This window comes from Carettochelys insculpta, chromosome 5, assembly GCF_033958435.1.
Source record: "Carettochelys insculpta isolate YL-2023 chromosome 5, ASM3395843v1, whole genome shotgun sequence".
NCBI classification, from domain to species: domain Eukaryota; kingdom Metazoa; phylum Chordata; order Testudines; family Carettochelyidae; genus Carettochelys; species Carettochelys insculpta.
In genome coordinates, this window is record NC_134141.1 from 82,776,110 (window position 1) to 82,802,979 (window position 26,870).

The 26,870-nt window shown below is 39.9% G+C and overlaps 1 protein-coding gene across 3 annotated transcripts in view; it reads left to right on the plus strand.

The window, feature by feature from the left end:
• The window catches only part of BDP1 (BDP1 general transcription factor IIIB subunit), a 92,502-nt gene that overhangs the window by 5,649 nt on the left and 59,983 nt on the right, over positions 1-26,870 (plus strand). For all 3 annotated transcript variants that reach the window (XR_012645761.1, XM_074995411.1, XM_074995412.1), the window contains exons 2-16: positions 1,623-2,172; positions 3,310-3,419; positions 4,143-4,202; positions 4,790-4,930; positions 6,138-6,271; positions 10,867-10,961; positions 12,106-12,160; positions 13,975-14,118; positions 15,379-15,663; positions 17,353-17,527; positions 19,041-19,197; positions 21,835-21,917; positions 23,500-23,662; positions 25,819-25,913; positions 26,716-26,866. Coding sequence is in view for 2 of the 3 variants with exons in the window: in XM_074995411.1 (XP_074851512.1) it covers positions 1,623-2,172; positions 3,310-3,419; positions 4,143-4,202; positions 4,790-4,930; positions 6,138-6,271; positions 10,867-10,961; positions 12,106-12,160; positions 13,975-14,118; positions 15,379-15,663; positions 17,353-17,527; positions 19,041-19,197; positions 21,835-21,917; positions 23,500-23,662; positions 25,819-25,913; positions 26,716-26,866 (2,398 nt within the window). In the remaining variant the exon portion in view is untranslated. The remainder of the gene's footprint in view (positions 1-1,622; positions 2,173-3,309; positions 3,420-4,142; positions 4,203-4,789; positions 4,931-6,137; positions 6,272-10,866; positions 10,962-12,105; positions 12,161-13,974; positions 14,119-15,378; positions 15,664-17,352; positions 17,528-19,040; positions 19,198-21,834; positions 21,918-23,499; positions 23,663-25,818; positions 25,914-26,715; positions 26,867-26,870) is intronic.

Here is a 26,870-nt window from a genome sequence, read left to right on the forward strand (position 1 = left end):
ACGGTCTCCCACAATAGTCTTGTCAGCATGTTAAAGGAATCTGGATTAGATAAATGGACGGTAAGATGGATAGAAAGCTGGCTAGAAGGTCAGGCCCAGTGGGTAGTAATCAATGGCTCGATGGCAGTTGGTTTCTAGTGGAGTGCCCCAGGGTTCAGTTCTGCATTCTGTTCTGTTCAGCATATTTATCAATTACCTGGATGAGAGGTTTGGATTGCACCCTCAACAAGTTTGCGGATGACAGTAAGCTAGTGGGAGAGACAGATGCGCTGGAGGGTAGGGGTAGGGTCCAGAGTGACTTAGAAGAACTGGAAGACTGGGCTTCAAGAAGTCTGTTGAGGTTCAGTAAGGACAAGTGCAGAGTCCTGCGTTTGGGCCCGAAGAACGTAAAGCATTGTTACAGGTTGGGGTCCGACTGGCTCAGTAGTAGTTCTGCAGAAAAGGACCTGGGAGTTGTCGTGGACGAGAAGCTGGACATGAGTCAACAGTGTGCCATTGTAGCCAAGAAGGCTGATGGCCTGTTAGGTTGCATCAAGAGGAGCATTGCCAGTAGATCCAGAGAAGTGATTATTCCTCTTTATTTGGCCTTGGTGAGGCCGCATCTGGAGTACTGTGTCCAGTTCTGGGCCCCCAATTATAGGAAGGATGTGGACACACGGGAGAGGGTCCAGCGGAGGGTGACCAAAATAATTAGGGTGCTGGAGCATATGACCTATGAAGAAAGGTTGAGGGAATTGGGACTGTTTAGTCTGCAGAAGAGAAGACTAAGGGTGGGCAGACATGCTAACAGCCTTCAACTTACTGAAGGGTGGTTGCAAAGAGGCTGTTCACAGTGGTCACAGATGGCAGACCATGGAACGATGGTCTCAACTTGTGGTTGGGAAGGTCCAGGTTGAACATTAGGAAAAACTTTTGCACTAGGAGGGTGGTAAAGCATTGGAATGGTCTACCCAGGGAAGTAGTGGAGTCTCCATCCCTGGGGGTGTTTAAGTTTTGGCTTGACAAAGCCCAGGCTGGGCTGATCTGAGGGGTTTGGTCCTGCCTAGAGCAGGGGGCTGGACTTGATGGCTTTTTTAAGTCTCTTCCAGCTCTACAATTCTATAATTCTATGAATTTCAATTGTGAGCGTAAACTGTTCTCCAGTATTTTATTACCTGGTAATCAAAGAATGTGTGGTGAGATTGAAGGTAAAGAACATTGCATTTCAAAAAAACAAAACAACCCAGTCTGGCTAATGTTAATTACCACTGGTATATACTTAGTGTTTTGGGGACAGTTATTTTTGGATGTAAGAAACAACAGTATGAGGCAGCATTGACAGCTTCTTGGCCTTGTTAAACATGGGTTCTCAGGCAAGGTTCACAAATAGTAATGTACTTTTGGTTAGTACTATCATCTCAGAGTAACGGCTGTGTTTGTTTTTTGCTTCACAAATAACAAGCAGTCCTTTAGCACGTTTGAGATTAACAAGTTTATTAGGTCATGAGCTTTTGTGGGTAAGACACACTTCCTCAGATGATAGTACTGTATTTAGGTTTTAGATGTACTGCACTAAAGCCAACTTAAAAGTAGCAAAACTATGATTATCAGGGATTTCAGATATTTGTTTTAATTTTCCACAGAGATGAAAGACCTGGTGATGCAAGTGATGATGGAGTTAGGAAACCTGCAGATACACCTTTACAGAGAAGAAAACGAATATCCACAGTGCCTAATTTAGCAAAACCCAGAGTTACACTTCCATCTGCACAATGTTCAGTATCAAAGTCTTCTCAAAAACAAGTACCTCAGTCTGTTAATGGTAACTCTTCACTTCAGAAGGAATTGTGTCCATCAGAGCAGACCAATGCAGAAAGCTCTCCAAAGTCTCCTATACTGCCTGAAAAGAAAACACCTGTCCCACAAGTGCCACAGTTTTCTCCACTTAAAAAATCAGTAAGCAAAGAGACAAATGCGGGTGTGACTGCTCCCACAAATGATGAAATCCTCCAGAAGAATCCACCCTCCTCTCTTAGGGAGAGACCTACCCAAGGAAGACCTGCACAAGGGGAAATGCCACTTACAAAACCCCCTCTAACAAAAGATAAACAAAAGTGCTCAGACCGTGAAAGAATCCTCAGAGCTCAGAAGTTGAGAGAGATGCTTAAAGAAGAGCTGAAGAAAGAGAGGATGGTAAGGTCCAACTTTTGATATATAGGGAAGAGTGGAAATGGAAAAGGGGATCAACATGTGCCTGATCCCTGTGGGTCAGTTCTAGTATGTACTGGTATTCTACAGCAACTGGGACGTCAGCAGTGTAGTGTTGGCAGCCTGTGCAGGATCAAGTATCGCTTGTCCTATCACAAGGTGCAAGTGCTCTCAGGTATAAAATTGATAGTATTCTTTTTTTTATGGTGGTGATGGGGTGGTTCTACTAGTGGATCTTCGTCTGGTAGAACATCCCTGCTGACAAGCCAGTCAGAATTCTGACTATTTTTATTATGTATTTTTGTTGTTTGGTAAATACAACAAAAGAGTCTGAGAATTGGGCTCTTGTGGTATGTACTCAACTTTATTGACTCAATTATGTTACCTCAGACAGCTCACTTCACTCCTATTGTTCTGTTAACTAACATTCACTTTTTTATGGTTGAGATCTTTTTAGTTAAATCACTTTACAGATATTTTACTGCATGAGATTCTAATGAAAACAGAGTAGATCTGCGCAATGCAAGAGTTTATATATAGTATCAGTAGAGAAGGCAAATGTGAGAAGGAAAAATATCATTTGGCTTTAGGTGGCTAAATCAACTTGAAAATTGGTTACATTTTTATAAAATGGTTTCGTATACTGTAAAATAAGGATTCAAATAAAATAATAATTTTGAAAAAAGTGACACAGAATGGCAGGTAAGTCAGGAACATTCATAGCATCTAAAAATACCTTTAACTATTTTTTAATTGACAGTGTTCATTTTTAAATGTTAAATTTGTCATTCAAGTGAAAACTCAACAGTTGCAATCCTGTGGAAATATTTGTTTTATTTTGAATTAGGCAAGACAAAATACAATCTGAAGCATCTCAGGCTTCCTAGTTTGGCATGCACCAGTCATTTTAGTTTTTGATGCTAGACCCTGCATCCAGTATGTTTTGGATTCTGGGTCTAAATTCTCATGCCCACACAGAGAAATGAATCTTTTGAGAAACCAGGTCAGTTAAGGTTGATGGTGTCTTTGAGTATTGGACACTGTAAATAAAGTTACACAATTTTGTTCTCTAACTTTATTGTAATTAAAAAAAATCTAAATAAAGATGTCTTTGGTATGTAGAAAAAATGGAAAAGTAGACCTACAATAATTGAAGGAAAAACTCCACCAGATCATTCCAAAATGACGATGAGAGACTTGATATACTACCTGCCAGAAAACAATCCTATGAAGTAAGTATAGTTCTCTTTACTTAAAGGTAAATTGTTTTTGTCCATGTATACTAACTTAATCTTTTGTAAAATGTACTATACTGACAGTCTTGGATTCTAAAGTCCTCTTTATCTGTAGAAGCAGTATTTATCCATAGAACAGGTAAAGTCTGTGCTGTGGCAATGTAAGCTTCTGAATGCTGTATCACTATTGGTATTTGTATTGCAGTCAGAATTAGAGTCTTGTGTTCAGTTCTGTACAAACTTGCAGAGGGGTAAGGTTCATATCCTGAAGTATTTTCCATTTAAATCGACAAGTAATAAGTAAAAGGTGGATGATATAACCAAAACTGTGCATATATGTGATCTTATTTGAATTTTTCCTAATTGTAGGTTGAAAGTTAGTTAACGTTTCAGTGCAACCATCATATAAATCGTCTGACTTTTTTAAATCGCATCCTGACTGACAATTGATGTGAAGTCAGTTGACAATGAATGACAGCAGGTTCTTTTACGAATTCTCCTAAACTGTATGCTTTTAGAACCTTAAATTGCTCGAGTCATTTAGTGGTATATACAGATTGTGAGATTAGATGATCCAATAGCATGACATAAAGAGAGTGCCCTAGTAAGGATCTTTTGCTTTCTGACTTAACACAGATTTTAGGGTTGGTTTTTTTTTTGTTTTTTTTTGAGAGTAGATTGCATCAGTGACTATTGTCTTTTCTCTAATTTTGTTAATAGATCTTCACTGGCAGAAGAAAAGAAAAGTGAAAAGAATTCTACACAGGTTCAGATGAAAGAGTAAGCCTTTGTGTCTTGGGTGCTTAAAGTCAAAATGCCTTCTGTTGGAAAAGCAGTATATTCTGTGAATAATAAGTGATATGGATGGGATTGTCCTGTTCCTTACTTGCTCTTGTGATAAATTTATTCCTTTGTTTTAAATTAATTATTTTAGATGGTGGAAAGATGAGGGAGAAAATAGTAGTCATCAGATAAATTGTCCAGGAGTAGAATGTAGAAACTAATCCGTTTACTCAGACTTCCTGGGGCAGGCTAACTGTGATGAGTATCTTGTTGTTCACGGTAATAGGTTAGTGTTGCCATCTTTGCGTTTTTAATTATTATTGTGACAGTGTATACTTGTAATTCAATGGAAGTTACTCTTGCAGCCAATTAACATATTAAACATCTGTTTATGTTGTTAATTTTATATGCATCCAGCAAACTGTCATCTTCCTCTATCGAGTTATTTTTATAAATGTTCAAATTAATGTAGGCGTTTTAACTAGGTGGCTGAATAATGCACGTGGTAATCTGGTAGGTCCATAGTGACCAGAAGAAATTGCTACTTGTGTGTATGTGCTTAAGTGTTAATCTTTCAAAAATAGGCCAGAAGAGAGAAGTGTTCCTGATCATGAGGAGGAGGAAACTGAGGCTGAGCCAGAGGAAGGGGAGGAGAATGATGGTCCTCTTCTAGTTCCTCGAGTGAAGGTAGCAGAAGATGGTTCAATTATTTTGGATGAAGAAAGGTAATTGGTATTCTACAGCTGATTCTCGTGCTGTGTGTGTATGGTGAATTGCTGTCTGGTGTCCAGAGTGGTTAACAGTGTAACTCCTGCTCACTGAGTTAGCTATCTGGCTTTATAATTTTACATAATACCTTACAATTTAGTTCCATGTTGGGTAACAAATTAGGGCTATATGTAGTACATCATGAGAGGGTCAGGATTTGGGTCATTACAGGACCTTACGGATGTACTAATACAAGAACTTGGAATAGTCAAAAGAAAATGAAGAATTTCCCATATGTGACCTAGCAGATGAGTTTTATTGGACAGTTTAAGGCTAACTGCACAAACATTTTTGACATATTAGGGCACACTACAGCTAATTTAATGTAGATGTGGTCCATATTTTTAAAATATTAGGCAGTGGTTCTAAAACTTCATTGCCCTGTGACACCCTTGTGGCAACAAAATTGCTGCAAGGCTCCAGGAGAGGGGACTAAAGACCAAGCCTGCTGAAACCCAGTGGCTTCTTCCCTGGGCCAGAGGCATGTAACCTTAGCCGTGCACAGTGGGGCATATGAGGTCCTGACCTACAGTTTGAGAATTACAGTAGTGCCTCAGAGTTATGAATGTGTTGGGAATAGTGGTTATTCTTAACTCTGAAATATTCATAACTCTCAACAAAATGTTATGGTAGTGGTTTCAGACATTTAAAATTGAATGCGGATTTGATACAGCTTTGAAACTTCAGTGCAGAATTAAAATGCTGCTTTTAAACATGTTAATTCAAACAGAAAAAAGAAGCACAAACAGTTGCCTTGTCTTTCCAAGTCTTTCTTTAAACTTTTGCATTTATGGTTTTGATAGTTTATGTTTAGTTTAATATTGTACTGTATTTGCTTTTTTAGGACGGTGTCTGTGTCTGCTTCTTGATTGCATACTTCTGGTTCCAAATGAGGGATGTGGTTGACTAATCAGTTTGTATCATTGCTTTGTAACTCTCAGGTTCTACTGTATATAATTTAATATCCATTTTCAATATTCTCTAATTCATACAATAGAGAGATATCGGTGTAGTAGAATGTAAGTAAATTGATGTGAACTTGGAGTGCAACAGGAAGATTCTTAGTTTGCGGGATCTAAATAGAAATAAAATGTTTCTCCAGTTTTTATTACGTCGGTGACATTTCTTTTGTCTGATGTTCCTGCATTGCTTTCTTCTTTGCAGCTTAACTGTAGAAGTTTTAAGGACAAAAGGATCATGTGTTGTAGAAGAAAATGATCCTATCTTTGAGCGTGGCTCGACAACTACTTATTCCAGCTTTAGGAAAAGTTTTTATACTAAGCCATGGTCAAATAAAGGTAGGTATATTTTATTTTAAAGTCAAAAGTGTGTAGAAGACAAAGGCTTTGATCTTTCAGATCCTTAAGTTGTGTAATTTTACACATATGATGATTTCCATTGACCTCAGTGGATGTGTTTTGTAAATAGTTGTAGGATGAGAGTCTTAATGACCAAAGTTCTAGCCTATGCTGAGCATAAGCATACTCAACAAATCCCACACCCATTAAGATAACGGGCTAGCTGGTTACCATTCCAGAAGTGGAAATACTGTTCCAATTTTCTTCTGACAGGAGGTTCATTTATGGGACTGTGGAGCAGGTTGTATAAAAAGCATATTACGTTGTGTACTTACCAGTCTGGCAACAGTTATACACATGGTTCTCCTAGCATGCAATAGGGACTGGTAGTGTTGAGGGAGGTATGCTGCTTTTTGCTAAGCTAAGATGAACCTAAGTTTTGTTAGTGCATTACATTATGCAAATGTCTATCAGAATTTAGCCATTATTAGTTGCTGGCAGCAAAAAAGTGATAGCACTATGTATGAGAACACATCTCAGACTTTTTCATGGAAGATTTTCGTAATGCATTTTGAATTCTCTCATGAACTCTTTTGGAGCACTGAGAGGTGTGGTTTTTTTAAACAGCTCTTAATTACATTGGGTTGTTCCATTTTGAGGTTGCATTTGAAATACATAAGAATTAAAAATAATGAATTAATATTAGTACTCAGTGCAGAATTAGTGAGTTCAGTGTTTTGCTAATTTTAAAAATCTGGCTTTTTGTTGACAATTGATATAATAGTAGTAATCAAGGTATTTTAAGAAAATAACAGTAATTTTAAGCCCAAAATGTAAAAGTTCATCATCATCCTTGCCCTTCACGTCTACTAGCATGTAGGGCGGCAACAGAGGTCCTCCACTTCTGTCATTGGCCAGCCTCTTAACAGTGCCCTAAATGTGATTCATGCTCTTCATTTCTACTTCAGCCGTCTGGCCCCATGTTGTCTTGGGTCATCCTCATTTCTGCTTCCCTTCAGGGGTCCAGTGCACAGCAGTCTTTGCGATGGAGCTTCCATCTTTCCTGAGCATGTGTCCAGCCCACCTCCAGCATCTTTTCATAATGTTGGCAGCCATGCCATTTTTCTTGCACTGTGCAAACAAGTCCTGTTTGAAATGGTTCTTGGCCAAAAAATACTGAGGATCCTCCGAAGGCTTCTGATGTGAAAGTTTGACAATTTATGAAGGTCGAACTCTGTCATCTGCCAGCATTCTGATCCACATAATAATGTTTATAAGACACAGATCTGATACAGCTTCAGTTGGGTGTGGAGGCTGTACTGTGATGACCTCCATACAGCACTGAGATTCATGAAGACATTTCTGGCTTTACTGAGTCTTCTCTGAATATCGCTTCTGACACCTACGTTTTGTCTCATACTACCCAAGTATGTAAAGCTCTCTGTGGCAGGTAGGTCATGGCTATCAATCTTAACTGATGCTTGTGCCTCAGTTCTTAGGGTCATGACTTCTGCCTTCTTCTGGCTAACTCTTAGTCTGACTTGTTTTTTGAAGGTGCAGTGTCGATTTGTCTTCTCTTGTATTTGACAATGCTTATGGGAGAGCAGCACAAGGTCATCAGCAAAATCAAGGTCCTCTGGTACAGGGAAGACAGTCCAGCTGATGCCTCATGTCTCATCTATTGTACGCCGTATAACCCAGTCTGTGACTAAGCTAAAGAGCATTGGAGACATGACGCATCCCTCCCTTACTCCAGTCTTAGTGTCAAAGTGCAGATCATTGTTTCCCATGCTACATATGAAATTGTTATAAAAACTCTTGATGAGCTGTAGCACTTGTTGTATTCCATATGCTCTCAAAATATGCCAAATACTATCCCTCTGAATGCTGTTGAAGGCTTCTTTGGAACTAATAAAGTTGATGAACAACTGCCTCTGCCATTCAATACATTGCTTAATGATGTTACGCAGTATAAAAAATTGATCTACACATCCCTTTCCTTTGCGGAAGTCAGCTTGTTCTTTCCTCAGTGATTTGTCAACAGTGTCTGAGATCTGTTGAATCTTAGCGAGGATCTTGCTTGGCACTGAGAGGAGAGTAATGCTGCACCAGTTGTTACAGTCATTGAGTGTTCCTTTCTTGGGTATCTTAACAATAATGCTATTAGTCCATTCCTTGGGCACCTGCTTCCCTTTCCATGTTGCTGCAAAGAGCAGTTGGAGAATAGTGGCTGCAAGTTCTGGATCTGCCTTGAACAATTTAGCATTGTGGTTGTGTCCTGGTTTTTCCATTTTTTTTTAAGGGTCTTCATGCCATGCTAATTTCTTCCATTTTTGGTGGAGCAGTATTTATGCCAACATCTGTTTCCGCTTCTAGAATATCAGCTGCTTCTTCTGGTGGTGGCCTCTTTAAAACTTCCTGAAAGTGTCCTGCCCGATGAGCCTCTTGTTCTCTCTCCATTTTAAGTAGATTTCCTTGTTTGTCCATGACAGGGACACTTGTACTGGCATGATATTTACTGCAAACAAGCTTGGTGATTTTTAAAAATTTTTGCTTGCTCTCTGAGTAGCTGCTGCTTCAGCTTGTGCTGCTAGTTCTTCTATGCACAAGGCGCAGGGGAAAGTTCTCGGTGTTCTTTTAATATAAGAACGCTAAAATAACATTGTCAAGCTATCAAAACAAAAGCAGTCAAATAGCACTTTAAAGACTAGCAAAATGGTTTATTAGGTGAGCTTTCGTGGGACAGACCCACTTCTTCAGACCATAGCCAGACCAGAACAGACTCAATATTTAAGGCACAGAGAACCAAAAACGGTAAGCGAGGAGGACAAATCAGAAAAAGATAATCAAGGTGAGCAAATCAGAGAGTGGAGGGGTGGGGGGGAAGGTCAAGAATTAGATTGAGCCAAGTATGCAGACAAGCCCCTATAGTGACTGAGAAAGGTCCCATCACGATTTAAACCATATGTTAATGTGCCGAATTTGAATATAAAAGCCAGCTCGGCTGTTTCTTTTTCCAAAACGGTGGGATAATTCCTTTTCTGTAACACACATACCTTTAGGTCGTTGACAGAATGCCCCATTCCATTAAAATGTTGACTAACCGGCTTGTGGATCTGGAGTGTTTTGATGTCTGTTTTGTGCCCATTGACCCTTTGTCTAAGGGAGTTAGAAGTCTGTCCAATACACAAAGCATCTGGGCATTGTTGGCACATGATGGCATATATGATGTTAGTAGAGGAGCATGAGAAAGTGCACTTTATAGCACACAGCTATAAAATCAGAATAGTTCTGAAATAATTACACGTAAAATAAGCTAAAACTTCAAATATTTTCAACAAATATGCTAATAACTTGTTCATAGTCAAAAAGGTGTGATCTGTAGAAGTTGTTTTTTTAGGACATGCATTATTTAATTTTAAAGTACACTGTTCACCAAGGCATAGAATAGAGGAAATTGATTTTCTTTGTGGTTAAATGCTGATATGAAGATGAAGCATTTGATAACCACCGAAGCAACTTTCTTTGAGCAAGCTCTCAGAACGTGAATGTTGTTCATGATGTATGTTGATCATTTTAAATTATTTCTGTTTATCTTCCTGACTTAATAGCTTACTTATGAACAAAATAATATTGTTTGTGTTACAAAACAAATCTCCCAACTTACTGGAGTGAGTAGTGTTGATAGTGCTTGAATCTGGTCTCCCTGTTCAAGTCATGAGATGAGGAAAATATTTTTCATGCAGCATGTTGACATTTAGTGTATTGGACTATGAAGGGTGGAGAAATCAATCAATAGTTTCTAGCTTATTGGATATATATTCACTTAGAATAAATAGTTTGCTATGTTTTTCATGTTGTTAGATGCTCAGAAGTTATGCAGATACTGTGAATACTTAGATGAACATTTATGCAATATTCTGCAGTTGAATCAGGAATCATTTCAATGTGACAAGCAAGAAAAGTGAAAATTAAAGCAAAGCCAATCAAAAAGAATTTTGATTAAAGGGGAAGCTGAGTGAAATTGAATGGCCTGTGGCATGCAGAATTTCAGATCACATGCTCTAATCCAGACTAACACGGCTACCGCTCCGATACTTGATGCTCTAATCCAGTGTTTGTTAAACTGTGTTCTGTGGAGCACTGGTGATCCGTGAACAGCTTGCAGTTGTACTGCAAGCATCTGACTTTTTTTTATATGTACACTGATAAATGTATTTTCTGTTAGTAAACCAGATACAATGTTACTACTTCATTGCTACGAATACCTGATTAAATCATTTCAATTTTGTCTTGCTGCATATGTTGCTGGCTTTTTTTTTCTTTTGGTCTGACAGTTTCTTAAGAAAATTTTCACAGGTGTTCCACATAAAAATATTGATTGATTGTTCTGTGGTCTCAAAAGTTTTCAAGAGCACTGGTCTACTTCTTCCTTTTGTCCTTAAATTGTGAAATAGTGAACTAAAATAGTGTCAGGCTTTGGAATTTAGTTGTGTTTCTGAATATATGCGATACATCTTTTTTTAACTCTTAAATGTAAATATTTTGTTTCATAAAACATTCAATACTTACATGTCTATATATTTATGTTACAGAAACTGACATGTTTTTCTTAGCTATCAGCATGGTAGGAACAGACTTCTCTCTAATTGGTCAACTGTTTCCTCATAGAGCAAGAACGGAGATTAAGGTAAATCAAGCAACTGTCAGCATTTGCTTTTGTTCTCAACCTTTTATGCTGTTTCTGTGCTGTACTTCTGATGCTTTTTGGTTCTTGAGTAAAGTTTGTAACAGTCATAATCCCCTTTAAGCTTTGTTGCTGCACAGCTGTGCAGCTTCCCATCAAGTGCTGGGCAGGGGCTTGGGACTGCACTGGGGAGACTCCCTCTGCCCAATCCCTAAAGCTGCCAGGATCAGTGGAGAGGAGCCCCTCTCCACCAGCCCCAGCACAGAGCTATTCTGGTAAGCACAAGCCTTGACCTGCCCCACCGGTCCTGAGCATCCTCCTGCTTCCCAAAAGCTCAACCTCTGGCCCTGTCTCAAAGCCCACGCCCCCAGCCCAGTGCCTTTTACCAATATTTTCTCTAGTTTTTTCCATCCACATGTGGAAAAAAATGTTTGTGCACCAAAACATATGCAAATGTGCACCACCAGTAGAAACAAAGACATAGTTGTGGGCGCTCTGCTGATGTACTGGGCAGTGTTTGAATTTCTCCTGCACAGCTGCACCAGTGCACAGCTTACAAGGAATACTGGCCTGTACCCCTTTGGCCCACACTTTATCTCTATTCCTGAGCATCTCGGCAAACCTGGAGCCCCTTTTCTGCACTGCCAACTGGAGCCTTTGCGCCCTAACCCTCTGTCTCAGCCCTGAGCAACTAAACTACAGCCCCATCCTACAGCTTTGTACCTCCTAGCTCCCGTGTAGCTCCCTCAAACTCCAGCCCCTCAACCTTCTGCCCCAGGTCTGAGCCCACTCCCACATTCAGAACTCCACCCATAACACATGCGTTTTGGTATCAGCACCAAGGTGAAGGTGATGTGTCATGCATCACCTCCACATTGGTGCACATAAGAAAATTTATTCTGCTTGGCGGTGGCGGGGTGGGTGGGTGGGAACACAGGTAATTGTATTGTTTCAGAACGTAGTTGTCGTCCCAGAATAATATGCTTGAAATACATGTTTCTTGAACTGATACAAATGAGTTCAACTTTCTAATTAGATAAAGGAGTACTGTTTTGGTCCTGATTTGCTACCTTTTATATCTGTGGTACTGTATCGTTTGCTTTTTGGAGAAGGATGAATATAATTTAAAATAGACATTTTTTTTCAGAACAAGTTTAAACGTGAGGAAAAAGCAAATGGATGGAGGATAGATAAAGCGTTCAGTAAGTTGTTTTTTTTTTTTTTTTTTAAACTTAACTCTTCATCTGAAGAACATAGGTATGAGTATGCAAATTTTTTGTGCTTTCGTTTGATCCAGTACAGTCAAACCCCGATTTACGTGCAGGTTGCATTCCTGGGCAACCACGTGCACCTGTAAGTGAAAAGTCACATAAGTTGGGATGGAGACGGGGAGGGGCAAAGAGCTAGCCCAGGGAGCAGGATGCCCTGCTGTCTTCAGGTCTCCCTGGGTTGGGGCTGCGAGTGGCAGTTGTGGTGAAGATGGTGGCAGCTCTGTACACCCAGTGGCTGGTGCAGTGGCACTGCTTGCAGTGCTCTTCCTGCTGCCTGGTTTCAGGGTCCCCGCAGCTTGAGGGAGCAGGGAAACTAACCAGCGCTGCTGCACCTGGCTCCCGGCTCCCTGCCGCTTGCAAGAGCTGGGAGCCACATGCTGCAGGGAGCCAGGTGCAGCAGTGCAGGTCAGTTTCATTTCTCCCGCAAGTCGTGGGGAGCTGGGAACCAGGCAGCAGCTGGGCCTTTGTGCTCCCAGCTTCCAGCAGCTGCACACGGCTGCCTGTTCCCCTCTGCCTGTGAGAGCTGGGAAACTGACTAGTGCTGCTATGCTGGGCTTGGGGCTCCCCACCACTCACAAGAGCAGGGACCTAAGCACAGCCAGGACTGGGGCAGCGAGAGTAGCATGGCGAGCACCACAAGCAGCTCCGCTGCACCAGCCGGGGGGTACACGAAGCCGCCACCATGTTTGCCACAGCTCCCAAGCCCCTGACTTTTCGAGATGGGCAGCAGTGAGCCGGAGAGGGCAGGGTTGCAGCAGAGCCAGGCGGGAGGGACAGCTGGGGCGCACTGTGGGCAGCGGGGGTTGCGCAGGGCCCAGCGGGAGGGTGCAGCGACCAGGCAGTAATTGTTGAATTCGATTTGCATCATTCCAAAAAATGCGCAAGTTGAAATCCTGTAAGTTGGTGGGGGGAGGGGGGGCCTACTGTAAATTAGCTCTACAGCAGGTTGTTTCTTTGGAAGACTTGAAATGTAGAAGTTAATATATTGTAAAGTAGGAGACTGGAAGGCTCTTTTAGGTTTCAGTCTGTGAATTTTGTGTCTGCTTTGGGCTAAGCATAAAATCTCTCTGTTCCCCAGAGTGTGTCTGTGAAATGGAGAGTGTTTTAATTATCTCACATGTTGCAAATCCATTAATTACTAATTGTAGAACACTCTGAGTCTCTTGAATGACATGTCGTACGTAGGTTCAAATTTTCCTTTTATTTTTTCATCCATGTTTGGATTTTTTTCCATCCATGTGTGGAATAACTTTTTTATGTGCACCGAGGCATGTGTGATTGTGCCTGCCAGTGGAAGCAAAAAACTAGCAGTGGGTGTTAATAAACTGGGTGGCATTTGAATCTCTCCTGAGCAGTCACATAAGTGCACATCTTGCAGAAAACTCTGGACTGTTACTTTCATGAAAGTCAGTGTCTACTTCATTTAGCCCTGTGAGTCATAATTTGATGTTGCGATTACTCAGAATTTTTGAAATGATTATGCAAAACTCTTAGATGCTCAAGGGTTTTTCATTTACCCTTTTTTAAAAAAAAATTGAGTTCTGCACACCTAATACTAGTTAGCTCTGGTCTCTGCACACTTTTCAGTGCCACTTGTGTAAAACATACTGACTTGTCATGAAAAGTGCAACATGGAAAGTGGTGGGTGGCCATGGAAATCACATGAATTATTTGTTTGAAGAAAACAGAAGCTTATTCGTTATTAACTGTAAAACCTTTTACATTTTACTCTTTTGATTGGACAGAAGAAAAGCGACCATTTGACTTTGAATTCTTTGCTCAATTGCTTGAGGAGGTACTGGAAGAAGAGAAAAAGAGGAAGCAAAGAGCTGCTAGAAAACAAAGCTCAAAAGAGAAGAAGCTGCCCAAATCTCGGAAAAAGCAAAAAGGTATATAATTTTAAATGTTGTGTTAGAGATAGTAATACAGACTATTATTGTAGTGTTTCACTCTTGGTCATTTAACAAGAGGAAAACAAGTACAAGTAGTCGTGGGCTAAACAATAAACTTAACATTTTAAAATGTGGTGTGCAGCCTAGGAGGTATGATTTCCATTTAGTCATATTCATAATCTTATTTAGTAATTTCAAACAAGTAAATTTCTTTAAGCATTACGTTTTTGGCTGCTGCTTCCTAGACAGTATCACCTTTCTAACAGCATTTCTCATATTGCTCTCAATGCCATTTTCCCCAGAACAGCTTAAGACAGTGGGTAATGTTCAAAGAATAACAAAACTACATTTTAAAACTATAAACAGTTCTTAAAACAGTCTTACATTACTTCTAAATCCAAACATGTATACAATATTTTTAAAAATTAAAGAGTCCTTTTTAGGAGTGATTTACCAAAACCAGAAAACAAATCTGCTTAGAAAGTTTATGTTCCTAATGTTGAGTACCATGGAAAATAACAAAAGCAAAGAATTTATCAGAAGTATCAGATTGTACTATCACAGAGGGGTAGCCATCTTTCTCTAGCTTCACAAATAACATGTAACCCTATAGAAGCTTAAAGACTAGCACGTTTATTAAGTTAGGGTCCTACCCACAAAAGCTCATTAGCTAATAATCTCGTTAGTCTTTAAGTTGCTACAGGATTGCTTGTTACCATAGGGTCTACCCTATTTAGACATAAATTAGATTGTACTCACAATAATAGGATTTTTTTTTCACTGAAGACAGGTATCAAATTCATTTGCCTAAGTGCAGTTACTCAACCTAAAACCCAAAAGGGCAATATTGTATATTGCATTGTGTATAGAATATTTTTAACTGTCTCATATTCAAGGAAAGTCTCCTATCCCCTTTCCCCTCCAATGTGTGCAGTTATCTGGTCCTGAGACTTGACTGCTTTTGGAGGTTGGTTGCCCAAACATTTCTTTGTGACTCTACCGCTGTATCTGACAGCTATTGTCATGCATAGATGAATGCACCAGATATGGATAGCGGAAAGACCTTTGAGATTCCTAGTTTATAATACTTATTTACCTTGAACCGTATTAGCAATGAAGGGTCCTGTGGCACCTTATAGACTAACAGAAAAGTTTTGAGCATGAGCTTTCGTGAGCACAGACTCGCTTCATCTGCTGTTACAGATCCAGACTAACACGGCTACCCCTCCAATTCTTGAACCGTATTGTCTTTCATAGCTAAGGTGGTCAGCAGAGAAGCAGGTAACGACCAGGATGATTCTCAGGGTGTCAGAATTTCTGATGAAGAAACAGAAGCAGATGCTGGGACAGCTGAAAAGGAGAATGAAGAATCTCTGACTATCTCTGAACAGACAGAAGAACAGATCACATTGGAGCCAGTGACATCCAAAAAGACAAGGAAAAAGAAGAAAAAAGAAGCTTCTGAGCTAGAAGTGGAGAATCTGGCTGAAGAGAAAGCTGCCCCCTCGAAAGCAGCCAAGGGGGGGAAATCCAACAAGAAAAGTAAGATTAAAATGCTCAACCTTAATTCTTCGTTTGTTATGCTTTAGCCACCTCATTAAATTACAATTCCCACATCTTAGCCTATAGAAGCACCTGATGTGTTCCCACTGGGCCTTTGAATGCTATGATAATTATAGCATGTAGGTACTGTAGTTTGTTTGGAGAGGATGGTAATTATTTTCATTCAATTTAAGTCTAACAGTTACCTTCCTCTTAGTTAACTGTGTACACTCTTTAACCCTCCTCCTTCTTGGAAGTCTGGGGGAATCCATAGCTTCACCGTGTGCTCTGTAGGCCAACAAATCATTGGGGAGAGGTGAACTTGAGTTGAGGGCCTTTCTCAAAAAGTGTCTTGCAAGCTCCTCTCTTTTTAGTGGGTGTTCTGTTTAGCTTTTGTACCTTAGTTGAGATCAAGTGCCATTTATTACACGTAGGGAGAATTGATCTCTTTGGTTCCCAAGACTCCAAGCCATTTAAGGTTTGGAAGTGAAAAATAGGTTGAATGACACCTGGAAACAAATTGGATCTTTCACTGCAGACCTTGGGGCACAGATATATTTTCTGAAGTACCTCTAAGCAAGAGCACTCAAGACACTTTCTGGACCATCTGATGTTGCACAGTGATGTTCAGATATAACTCATGGTAGCCCATTACAACAATTACCAGTCTATTATGGAATATTGTTTGGTTAAACAACTGTAGTTACACAGGTGACACCTCAGCTTTGTTAATGCACAGTATGGATTACATGGGGAAAAATATATTGTGAATTCATAAACCTTTTGGTGAAAGTTTTGTGGCACATTTCTTTTTATAGAGCACTGTTGGGTTGTCTTGGCTGCAAATCTAATTTTTCTTAAAACACACATCTCCAAACAAACACCATTAAAATTCAACAGCTAGAGAAATATTTTAATTAAAAAAAAAAAAAAGCCAACCTAGTTTTATAGGGATATAGTAGTTTTCCACAAAGTGTTTAAAACTTTACATCATGGGTGTGTGAAAAGTTAATTAATGGTGAAACTGCCTGGAACCACCAAACTGAATGGAATGTAAATCAGTAAACGGAATAATCTAGATTTTCAAAGTTCTTTGAATGTTAATGTAGGTGAAGAAAAAGTAAGTAACTTTAACTTGAATTCCTGTTCAGTTTTCAACAAATTACAGTATGTTTATAATTCCATAAATCTCCAATTTGTAATGGCTTTCATGAAAGCGTTGTGTCTTTTTCAGAAGTGGTAACTGGCAGTTGACCTCTGTTCAATGACAGAACCATTATTTTAAAAAAATCCCCAAATGCAATATTTTTCCTTCGTGGAGTCCAAATTTTACTCCACTTGGAAGAAAGTGATGTTCTTTCTTCTGGCTGTAGCAACAAATCTGAATTTAACCTAAAGTTTTAAACTTCATCTGTTATACCCATAAGATTGAACTTTCAAAAGTGAAGTAGTAATTTTTTTTTGGTTGCTTTATTTTGAGTTGCCCAGTGAGAAGCACTTTAAACTGTACTTTTTTCCAGAAATTCAGGTTCTTCTTGGGTGTGCCAAATTGGTCCTCACAATAATGTCTACAATAGAATACCTATTTTTAACTGCTCAGTTTATCCTCTGGATGTTTTGGAATCTGTACCTAACTTTACCAGATGTTTTCTGGGAATACCTATTAAATACCTAACAATCTGTTAACAGAAAAAAATGCAGTGTCTGGTATGAACAATGATAGTCATATTACTGAATGTGAGGAGGAGCTGGATATTCTTAATGAAGAAAATGTGGATGAGACTACTGTCTTTGTAGAGCCAGACTCACATTCCTGCTTACAACTGAATGACAAAACCAAAGAAAGTGATCTCAATTTATCCAGGTAATTTTTGCAACATCTGACTCAAACACAGCAGTAAACAGTTTGATTTTTAAAATTACCTTAGTTTTATGTTTTTTATTTTTACCATCACATTCCTTGGTAAAGATGGGCAGGGCTTTGGTTTCCATGTATTGTCAAGCTTTGCCCTCAAGAGTGATGGACTCACTAGATTTAATTTTATACCTGCAACATATTCTTTTCCTTGAAAGTCTTCTCTCCATGTAAAACCACATGTAGTGATATCTCTCATTTGGGGGATGCACATTGACTTACTTTAAATCTTTTCCTAAACCTTTAGGGAAATTGTGGTGACACCAGTAACCTTACTACTATCCTTTGGGGTTGCGGCAGGCATTCTGTAAAGTTCTCACTATAAAATTTATCTTCTGTAACACTGGTGGGGAAACAAAACTATACTTCATGTGAAATTAAGTGGAAACCTAACCAGGTTTTCTGTCGATGCAGTTGTTTTTGGTCATGAACTTTAAGGAACTTTTTTTAAAGTACATAGTATTTCACTTTGTGTCATTAATTTCCATGTTTGTTACAAGGATTTTCACGTCACCATTACAGTGTTATACAAATATTTATTGATGTTATGTAAATCATAGTTCTCCCACAGTTATCTCATAAACTGTAAACACTTCAATACAGGTTGAACCTCTATAATCCAGAATTCTCTTGTCTGAAAACATCCATAGTCTGGTATCTGGGTGCTCTGGGCCTGCAGCACTTGTGGGGAAGAGACACATTCACCAAGTGCTTCCCCATCCTCCAAGAGCTTCTGGAGTACCACAAATAGCTGATTTCTGGTGTTCAAGCTCAGGGGAGGAGAGGAAGGAGATGGGGGAAGTGGCTGTGGGTGGAGGGTGGGGCGAGAGCACAGCCTGGTGGTCCTGGGCGTGGCCCCTGGTTATGTGGCTCTACAGCTGACCCACCTCTTCTCCCAAGATTCCCATTCCATCATTGCCAGCCCCTGTGCTCCCACTAGAGTAGAGCCCCACAACTGGCAGCAGTGGAGGGACTGGCATTGATCACCCCTTGTCCAGCAAATTCCTTGGTTTGAGACTGATCAGATTCTGATGGTGCTGGACCAGGGAGGTTCACCCTGTAATATTCTTTGAGTTGAAATACAATTTCATTGTATTGATGCTTCTCTCGATATTCCATATAAAATCGGAACGTTGCTGTGCCAATTCAAAATATTCAGAAGCTTTTCTGCTTTTAAAATAATCCTTTATAGGCAATGCTAAGAAAGCATTTTACTCAGATACACCAAAGATTTTCAGTGCTTCTGTATTTGGTTGCAAGAACTGTTACGACAGCCAACTTCATTCCCTTTGTCTGAGTACGATTTGGCAGGTTCACCAGAACTCTTAAAATTTCTGCAGTGTTGGTTTGGGCAAATGCACATGGATATTTAATAACTCCACAGTTTAGTCTAACCCTGCAACTCTAATCAACTTGTGTGTTTAAAAATACTAATGTTATGTTTTCTCTGCCTTATTTGAAGCTTTCAAGATACTAATACTGGATTAATAGAAACTGAACCTTCTGAAGCAGAAACGCCAGTTACCATCTCTGGTTCACAAGATTTTCAGCCTTCAAAATCTGAAACTTCAGGTACCAGAAATGAAAACGGAAATGGTAAAGAAACCAGCGAAGCAAAGGTATATTTGTTTTTTGGATTTTGTGGTCTCTAGTAATCCTTCCCATACTACTACAGGTTCAACCTCTTGTCCAGCAACATCTGTAATTGGCATGATTTTAATTATCTGAATGACCACTTATCATGTATGTGGCCAGGTTTCCTGTGGCCCCATCATTTGTTTACAGCCACCAGTCCTGGCTCTCTGTGTTCTTTGCTGTTGTTTAGCTGTAATTTACCCCTAAATGTCTTCTAAGCATGCAAGTGTTGGTGACACTGCTAGATAATATTGACCTCCCATGGTCCAGCAAATTCTCTCATTTGGCACCAGTCAGGTCCCAAGGGTGCCAGAATAGAGGTTCAACCTATACTAGCATTCTCATAAAATAAAGATTTCTTTGATAATACCTCATAAAATACTCATGCAGTTCAGCCTGGAAATATCACTAGAAATTAAATAAATTAATAGTAACTGGAGTAAATTACTTCCATTGGTTTTATTTTACTAGGCTCAACTGATTCAAGGAATATAATACTTGCACAGTACAAAAAGTAAAGGTGCCTCTTAAACTCTTCGTTAGCTTTCCAGAATAAGACATTAAGGCTTCTTCTACTCTATCCCCTTCTTTTCAAAAGGAGCATGGTAATGAGTGAGGTCAGAAGATGCAAACGAGGGCCTGCCATGAATATGCAATGCCTTAGCATAATGGCTGCCGCGGCAATTTGAAAGTGCCGCTTTTTTAATCACGTGCCACCCGTGTAGATGGGGGCCTTTTGAAAGGACACCCCAGTCTTCAAAAGCCCCTTATTCCTAAAACCAAATCGGAATAAGGGGCTTTTGAAGACTGGGGGTCCTTTCAAAAGGCCCCGTCTACATGGGCAGCACACAATTCGAAAGAGGCACTTTTGAATTGCCACGGCTGCCGTTATGCTAATGAGGTGCTGCATATTCATGAAAGCACCTCATTAGCATCTTTTGACCTCACTCATTACCATGCCCCTTTCAAAAAGAAGGGGCAAGTGTAGACACAGCCTATATGAGAAAATTGAACTAATAAAATTAGCTTATTTGTTCTGGAGTTCAGTAGGACGGGGACTTAGTACCACATACTTACTGGCATAATTAGTAATGCTCGTCTTAAGCATTCTTTCAGTGTTTTAATCCCTTCTAAGACTATCTTCTGGTGGAAGCTTGGGATGGTTTAAGACTGGTGTCCCATATGTTCGCTACTTGCCACATGTGGCAAATAGGACACTGCGTTGTGGTGAATGCATGCATACCTAACTCGTAAGAAGTAATTCCTCAAATTCGGGACACGTGCTCAAGATGATTAGCACATGTGCAAGCAGTGGGCAGCCTTCTAGCCACTGGGGAACCCCTGCGGGCACTGATGCTGCCCTTGCTGAAAGGGAGCCCTGTAGAGCATGGCAAGGTTGGAGGTTTAGTATCATGCCCTCTAGCACATGGGGGCAACACCTCTGTCAGTGTGCTATTCACAGGGAACAGCTGGAGCCATGCCACTCCCAGCCACGTGTGGGGTAGTTGTTACAGGCTAAGTGAGGTTCAAAGCCTTTCTGTAGTTAGCTTTTCTTTACTTCAATGAATCGTGTTGCCGTGCTTGTGTCTGTGATTATTACATCGTCTTACAGTTTTGTGCTAATTCAAAAGCCAGAAAGGTATTTCTTTTTCTAATATTATTTAACAAAGTTGTGTATGATACATGTGGCAGATATGGAAGGACGTCAACAAGTGTGGCAAGTTTTGAATTCTTATTGGACACTGCAGGTTTATGAGATCTTGCTATGTACTTCCTATACTATTTTGCGCTAGTTATTTAAACTTGTGACCCTCAGCCATTAATTTATATTTGAAAAATAAGCCAAGTTCCTCATTTTTCCTGGGAGGTTGGCTAATTCTAATCATTGTAAAGCTCTTTGATTTCCTCAAGCATTACAGAAATATAACACTGAAATGTTTCGGAAGAGTACAAGTAGAAAGAATAGCCTGGACCCTTATAATGCACCACAATCCTGCCTACAAACCAGAACTAAGCATATGTATTGTCAGGCCATCTTACTATGAAGTATACTGATGTTGTAATACATATGAATGGCCTTGAGAAAATCACTATCAGAATGCTTGGACTGCTCTCAGTACCGTTTTTTACATGGTATCTTGGGTGTGCTGTGGTTAAAGTTAATTAAATTTGCATATGAAATCATCTTGAGAATCAGAAAATACCAAACCTGCCAGTAAAGGGAATACATCTCTTTAAGGTTATGTACATGATGAAACAATTCTGTAGCTAAAAGGAGGAAAAATCATGTTACAGAGATAATGTTTTTGTTCTTCTACAAAAGGTAGATTTCTATACTTCGTTTGTTGATCAAGAGTAATTCTCTTTATCATTCTTACTTTTGGCAGTAATGGTAGTGATCTCTAGTGGAAAGATTTTTGTTTGTTTGTTTGTTTGTTTTTAAGGTCTTTAGCCAACAGTAGTTACAATAAGTACTAGAATCTCACTTGATTTAACATAGAGGTGAAAGAGGAGCCTTGTTTTCACTTTCCTTTGTCACCAATATTTAACTGTCTTGTACCAAGATTTTCGTCACTATTGCATGGATCAGGAATTCTAAATATTACTTTGTTTCCACATAGAACAGCGAAGTATGTGATTTACATAAACCAGAAGAAAAGGCGAGTACGGCAGGAAAAAGCCATGATTCTAAATCTGAAACAATGTGAGTAGACTTGTTCTGCTTAGCAATGGTTGTTGTCTAACCAGAGACAAATCTGTGTTTTTCTAAGTCATGATTGGGGTAGGTAGTATGTTTATAAAATCTATTCACATGACACAGCAGGTAGACTTTTATTCCTCTTTATTTTAAAAATACTTTACTTTAAAAAGAACTAAGTTTCTCTTGTCAAGGAATACTGCTTGTAGTAAACTTCAAAATGTTGCATAGGGATAATCTGGTTATTCTGTATTTATTGCGATTTACAGACTGCAACTTAAAATACCTACATCTTGGCAGTTTTTTGTCAGGTTAATAGATCTGAATGAGTGAGAGGTAGGGATTGAATTAGTCTAGTGTGTATTACTATTCAGAGCATCTGATCATCATGCAATACTACAACATACTAACTTCCTTCTGTTGTCTCCAACCTAGGCTATTAGCTTTTTAAAGTCCCATGGTAGTGACTGTAATAGCCTTACTGGCCCTGCCACTGCAGACATGGAATCTGATGAGCTTCTGCTCCAAAAGAGTTTTTTAGTAGTATATGATGGTTTCTCTCCATTATCTGCTTCCAGAAACCCAAACTGAGAAAATCCATAGGCCAGGGTAGTGGCTAAGATTGATTGCTGACTGGAATGGAGAGAGGTGGGATTCTTTCTACTGGAGGAAAAAAGGAGGATGAATGCAAGAAAGAGAGCATACTGGAAAATGTAGAGAAAGCAAAGGAAAAAAACATAGAAAAAAAGAATAAATATAGAGGTTTATGAATTCACTATATTTAACTGTTTTAAGAGATCACTGATTTAGGTCTAACACATTTTGGCTATGTCTACACTAGCACCCCCCCTTTTGAAAGGGGGATGCTAATGAAACACTTGGGATAGGCTAATGAGACACTGCAATGAGTATGCAGCGCCTCATTAGCATAATGACAGTTGTTGCACTTGGAAAGTGTGGCTTTCAATCACGTGCGGCTCGCCTACCTGGGGTCCTTTTCGGCCAGATAGGAGTAACATTTCGACGTGGCCCCATATAGATGAGCCATGCGCGATTGAAAGTGGCACTTTTGAAGTGCTGCGGCCGCCATTATGCTAATAAGGTGCTGCATATTCATCTCAGTGCCTCATTAGTATATCCCAATGTGTTTCATTAGCATCCCCTTTCGAAAGGGCGGTGCTAGTGTAGAGAGAGCCTTTGTGTTAAGTTCAGGTTAACATTAAACAGGATTATTTAAAAATAAAAACTCTGTATAATTCAAATAACCATTGAATATTTTTGTTTTTCAAAAAAAGTCTGTTTTTATCCACCCTGCAACTGTTCTATATTGTAATATTCCCTTTGAAAGTTGTGGCCCCGTACAGGACAAAATCCAGAAAATCTATGATCACTGTCTTTACTTATAAAAAAAAGTTCTATACTTGGAAGAAGTAAAGCATACCCACAACTGAACAAAGTAATGATTTATCAGCTGTTGTTTTATTAGTATGGACTATGCACATAACATTTTTGGAGGATATATTTGGTTACATAAAATACTGGGTTTCTTTGCAGTGATTAGATGTTGTTTTTTTTGTTGTATCTTAAGGGAAACTGACAAAGCTGCTACTGGAAAGCCATCAGTGAGAGGACGCCTACTGAGACCTAAACCGAACTTAGCAAGGGCCTCTGGAAGGACTGAAGCAACAGTCCAAGAGAAAGCTGACGTCAAAGGTTCTCCTCTGGAGTCTACAGAAGGGACTCAAAAAATGGTGGGGAGCAGCAATGTTAATTGAAAACACTAATAATCTTGTATTCTACTCTTGCAGCTTTAGTGACCTGTTGAATGACTTGTCTGGCCACTTATACAGTAGTCCTGTATACATAGATGAAGTCAAGCAGCATATCTGATTACACTTAAACCCTCGATTTAACTGACTAATGTCCATGAAACCAGAATTTCTGTTAAATATGAGGGTTTACTACCCACCCACTCCCACCAGGCTCCCCGAGCCCCAGTCTTCTTTCTACCCCACCCACCCACCCACCAAAAAAAAAAAATGCTTGGAACTCACCAGACTGTGGCTGGTGAAGCTGGAACCCCTGGAGCCTGCCACATGCCTGGAGCTGCCAGACTGCAGCTGGAGGCACCCTGCTGTGTGTGGCTGAAGGGACCTTGCACGTGGCTGGAGGCATCACACACTTCTCCCACCAGGGATGGAGTGCGTAAGCGAGTGCCATCTGCCCGCATACGCACCCTCACCCCTGATGAGAGGAGCATGTGGCAGCTCCAGTGGAGAAAAGGTGGCTCCTTCAGGCTGCGGCAGTGGTAAGTCCCTTAACTTTTTTTTTTTTTGAGGCGGGGTGAGGGGTGGGAATTTAGGATTTTACAAACCCCAGCAGAAACTCAACTCCACATCTGAAGCAGTTGAACTTTATTCAAAGAGGGCATGGAGCGTCAAAACCAGGGGACTAGACAAGTGGATCTTTCACAAGATAAGCATTGGCTATGTGAAGCTTGTTTTTGGCACATACAGTTGAAACTGAGGTTTCTAGGGGAATTGTCCAAAAATGGTGCCTTGAACTGGGATGATGGCTTAGTAGATTATACACACCTTTAAAAATAGGGGTAGATGTGACATGTCTTGCACCTTAAGGACCAGATTCTGCAAGGTGACCTCATGTTAGGAGGACTGATGTTGAACAGTACCAGTGACCAAGCCAGGTTAGTTGATGGATGGTACCTGTTATATGTAGAGTTTCATGCAGGGCGAGTGTCTGCCAGTCCTTCAGGACAACTGAGGTCGTGAGGGTTCCAGACCATCGAGGTGCAACCTTTTTTTTTTCATGCAGCTCAGCAGTAATTATTTGAAGATCATCCTTTGGTTCAAGTAGGGCCTTAATTATAACTTTTTGGAATTGACTTGATGGGAGCTTTGTAAATGGCTTTATGTTTACTTCATGTAAGCTTCTTCACTAGAGATGTTATATCGAGTACAAGCTTTTTGAATTACATGAAGCTGGAACAGTTTGCTTTCTAATAGGTTCAGCAGGTTGATGCTCATGATAGGCATAGTTACTCCAACCGTGGTAAAAATCAGACTTAAGTTGACTATGTGGGAAGTTTTTCCTTATGCTGTTTGTGGCATGAGGTTGGATGGTGGCTTATGCTGGTGGCTCAGATGAGGTCAGGGGAGTAGTCTTGATTCCACCTGTGAAAATGAAAAGTATTCTGTTTCGATCATGGTTGAAGTAAAAACCATACAGTGACACCCAGTCCAAAAGAGTACTCCACTTTAATCTGACTCTCTCTGTATTTCCAGGTATTGTGTTTTTTTTAAACCTGGCCAGGTGTGGGATTTTAGGAATAATACTGGGGGGAAGGGCAGGGTTTTTAGGGTACATGTACCATTTTTCCATTCCGAAATGATACACTTGCAATCTCAGAGGTTTGAATTAGATGGAAGTGGTTCCGTGACAGGAAGATCTGCTGTAACATAGGTAGTTTGGCCACGTTTGCTATGCTGAGGGTAATTCATAAGGTCATAGCTTGTGGTGTTAGCAGAGCTGGGAGACCGTGGCTGCTGATGGCAGGTTATGTCCATTTATGTCTGGAGGCTAAGACCTGGAGAATAGAATATTTTAGCTGAAGCATCTTCAGGAGTGGGTCAGTGACCAAAACTTCTTGATCATGGTCAAGATCATGGAGATAGCTTGAAAATCCGTGCTGGTCAGGATCTGATGTGTTCAGTTGTTGCTTGGTTTCTGTTACTGAAGCATGATACGTACAGATGATATAACAGGAATGTATCTGCATTATACCCCATCTGACTGCTGACTTTGCAAATCAAATTTAACTCATGGTCTGTTTCTCAACTGTGTTCTCTATAAAAAAAAAAAAAATCAATATTCTTTTATTTTATTTCAGTGTACCATGGAAGCTGGTGAGGGTAACACACCTGAAATCACAAGAGGTGAAACCACAGGGCGAGAGATCAAAGACTTGGAGACTGAATCCCAAGAGTATGCAGAGATCATCTTATCATATTGTTTTTGCTTTACCTCTTAACTCTTTAGTCAGGATCTTGTAGTTTATTGCATACAGTGGTCTATTGTTCTAAGAAGGCTGGTCTGATGAACTATGGTGGCGGTGCAAACTGAGGAAACAGATATGAGTCCTTACTTGGCTTCTAGATGTCCCAGGGCAATGTGGAATGGCAATACCAGAAAAGCGTTGCATTCCTCTCTCTCCTGGGAAACTGAACAGAACAAATATCATGCAATATCAATCCATTTTGTTTTAATTGAGAAGTGTTATTAATGATGATTTTAACCATACAAGTAGGGAATAATTCAGTGGTAAGATGTCCAGGGAGAAGAAGTTGAAGCTATATAGGGATAGAATAGACTTTCATAAAGGTGTTTACTTAGGAGTTTGGTTCTTCCCCACATTCCACAACCTGATGTCTAGCTTCAGAAGATTGGAGCAAGCACTGTAGAGTGTTTAGCCACATAACTCTCTTGAAGAGCTTGGAAGGTCTAATACTAGCAGAAGGGGCTGAAACACTGACAGCCAATTTTTCAGCTAGTGGATCATAACATTTTCTATAGTGTTTCAGATCAAAGCAGCTTCTGTGCATGCAAGAAATGTATAAACAGATGTAAAAAACGAACAATACCCAAAAAGTTACATTGCATTAAAGGTTCTTGTTAATTAAAATTATACAGGTCATTGAAGATCATCTTTCCTGCGTCTCAGATGATGTTAATAGGCTGAAATGGCACAAATGCCAATTCTGAATGCATTACTTTTTTTCTGGTATAGAGAGACTGAAAAAGTTGTTACTGGAAGAGCAGCAATGAGAGGGCGTCGACAACGATTTAAACCTAACTTAGCATCTGGGAAAAGAGAAGTGCCTGTCCAGGGTGAAGGAAAGGACAGAACTCCTCAAGAACCTGAGGGAGCAAATGAAAGGGTAT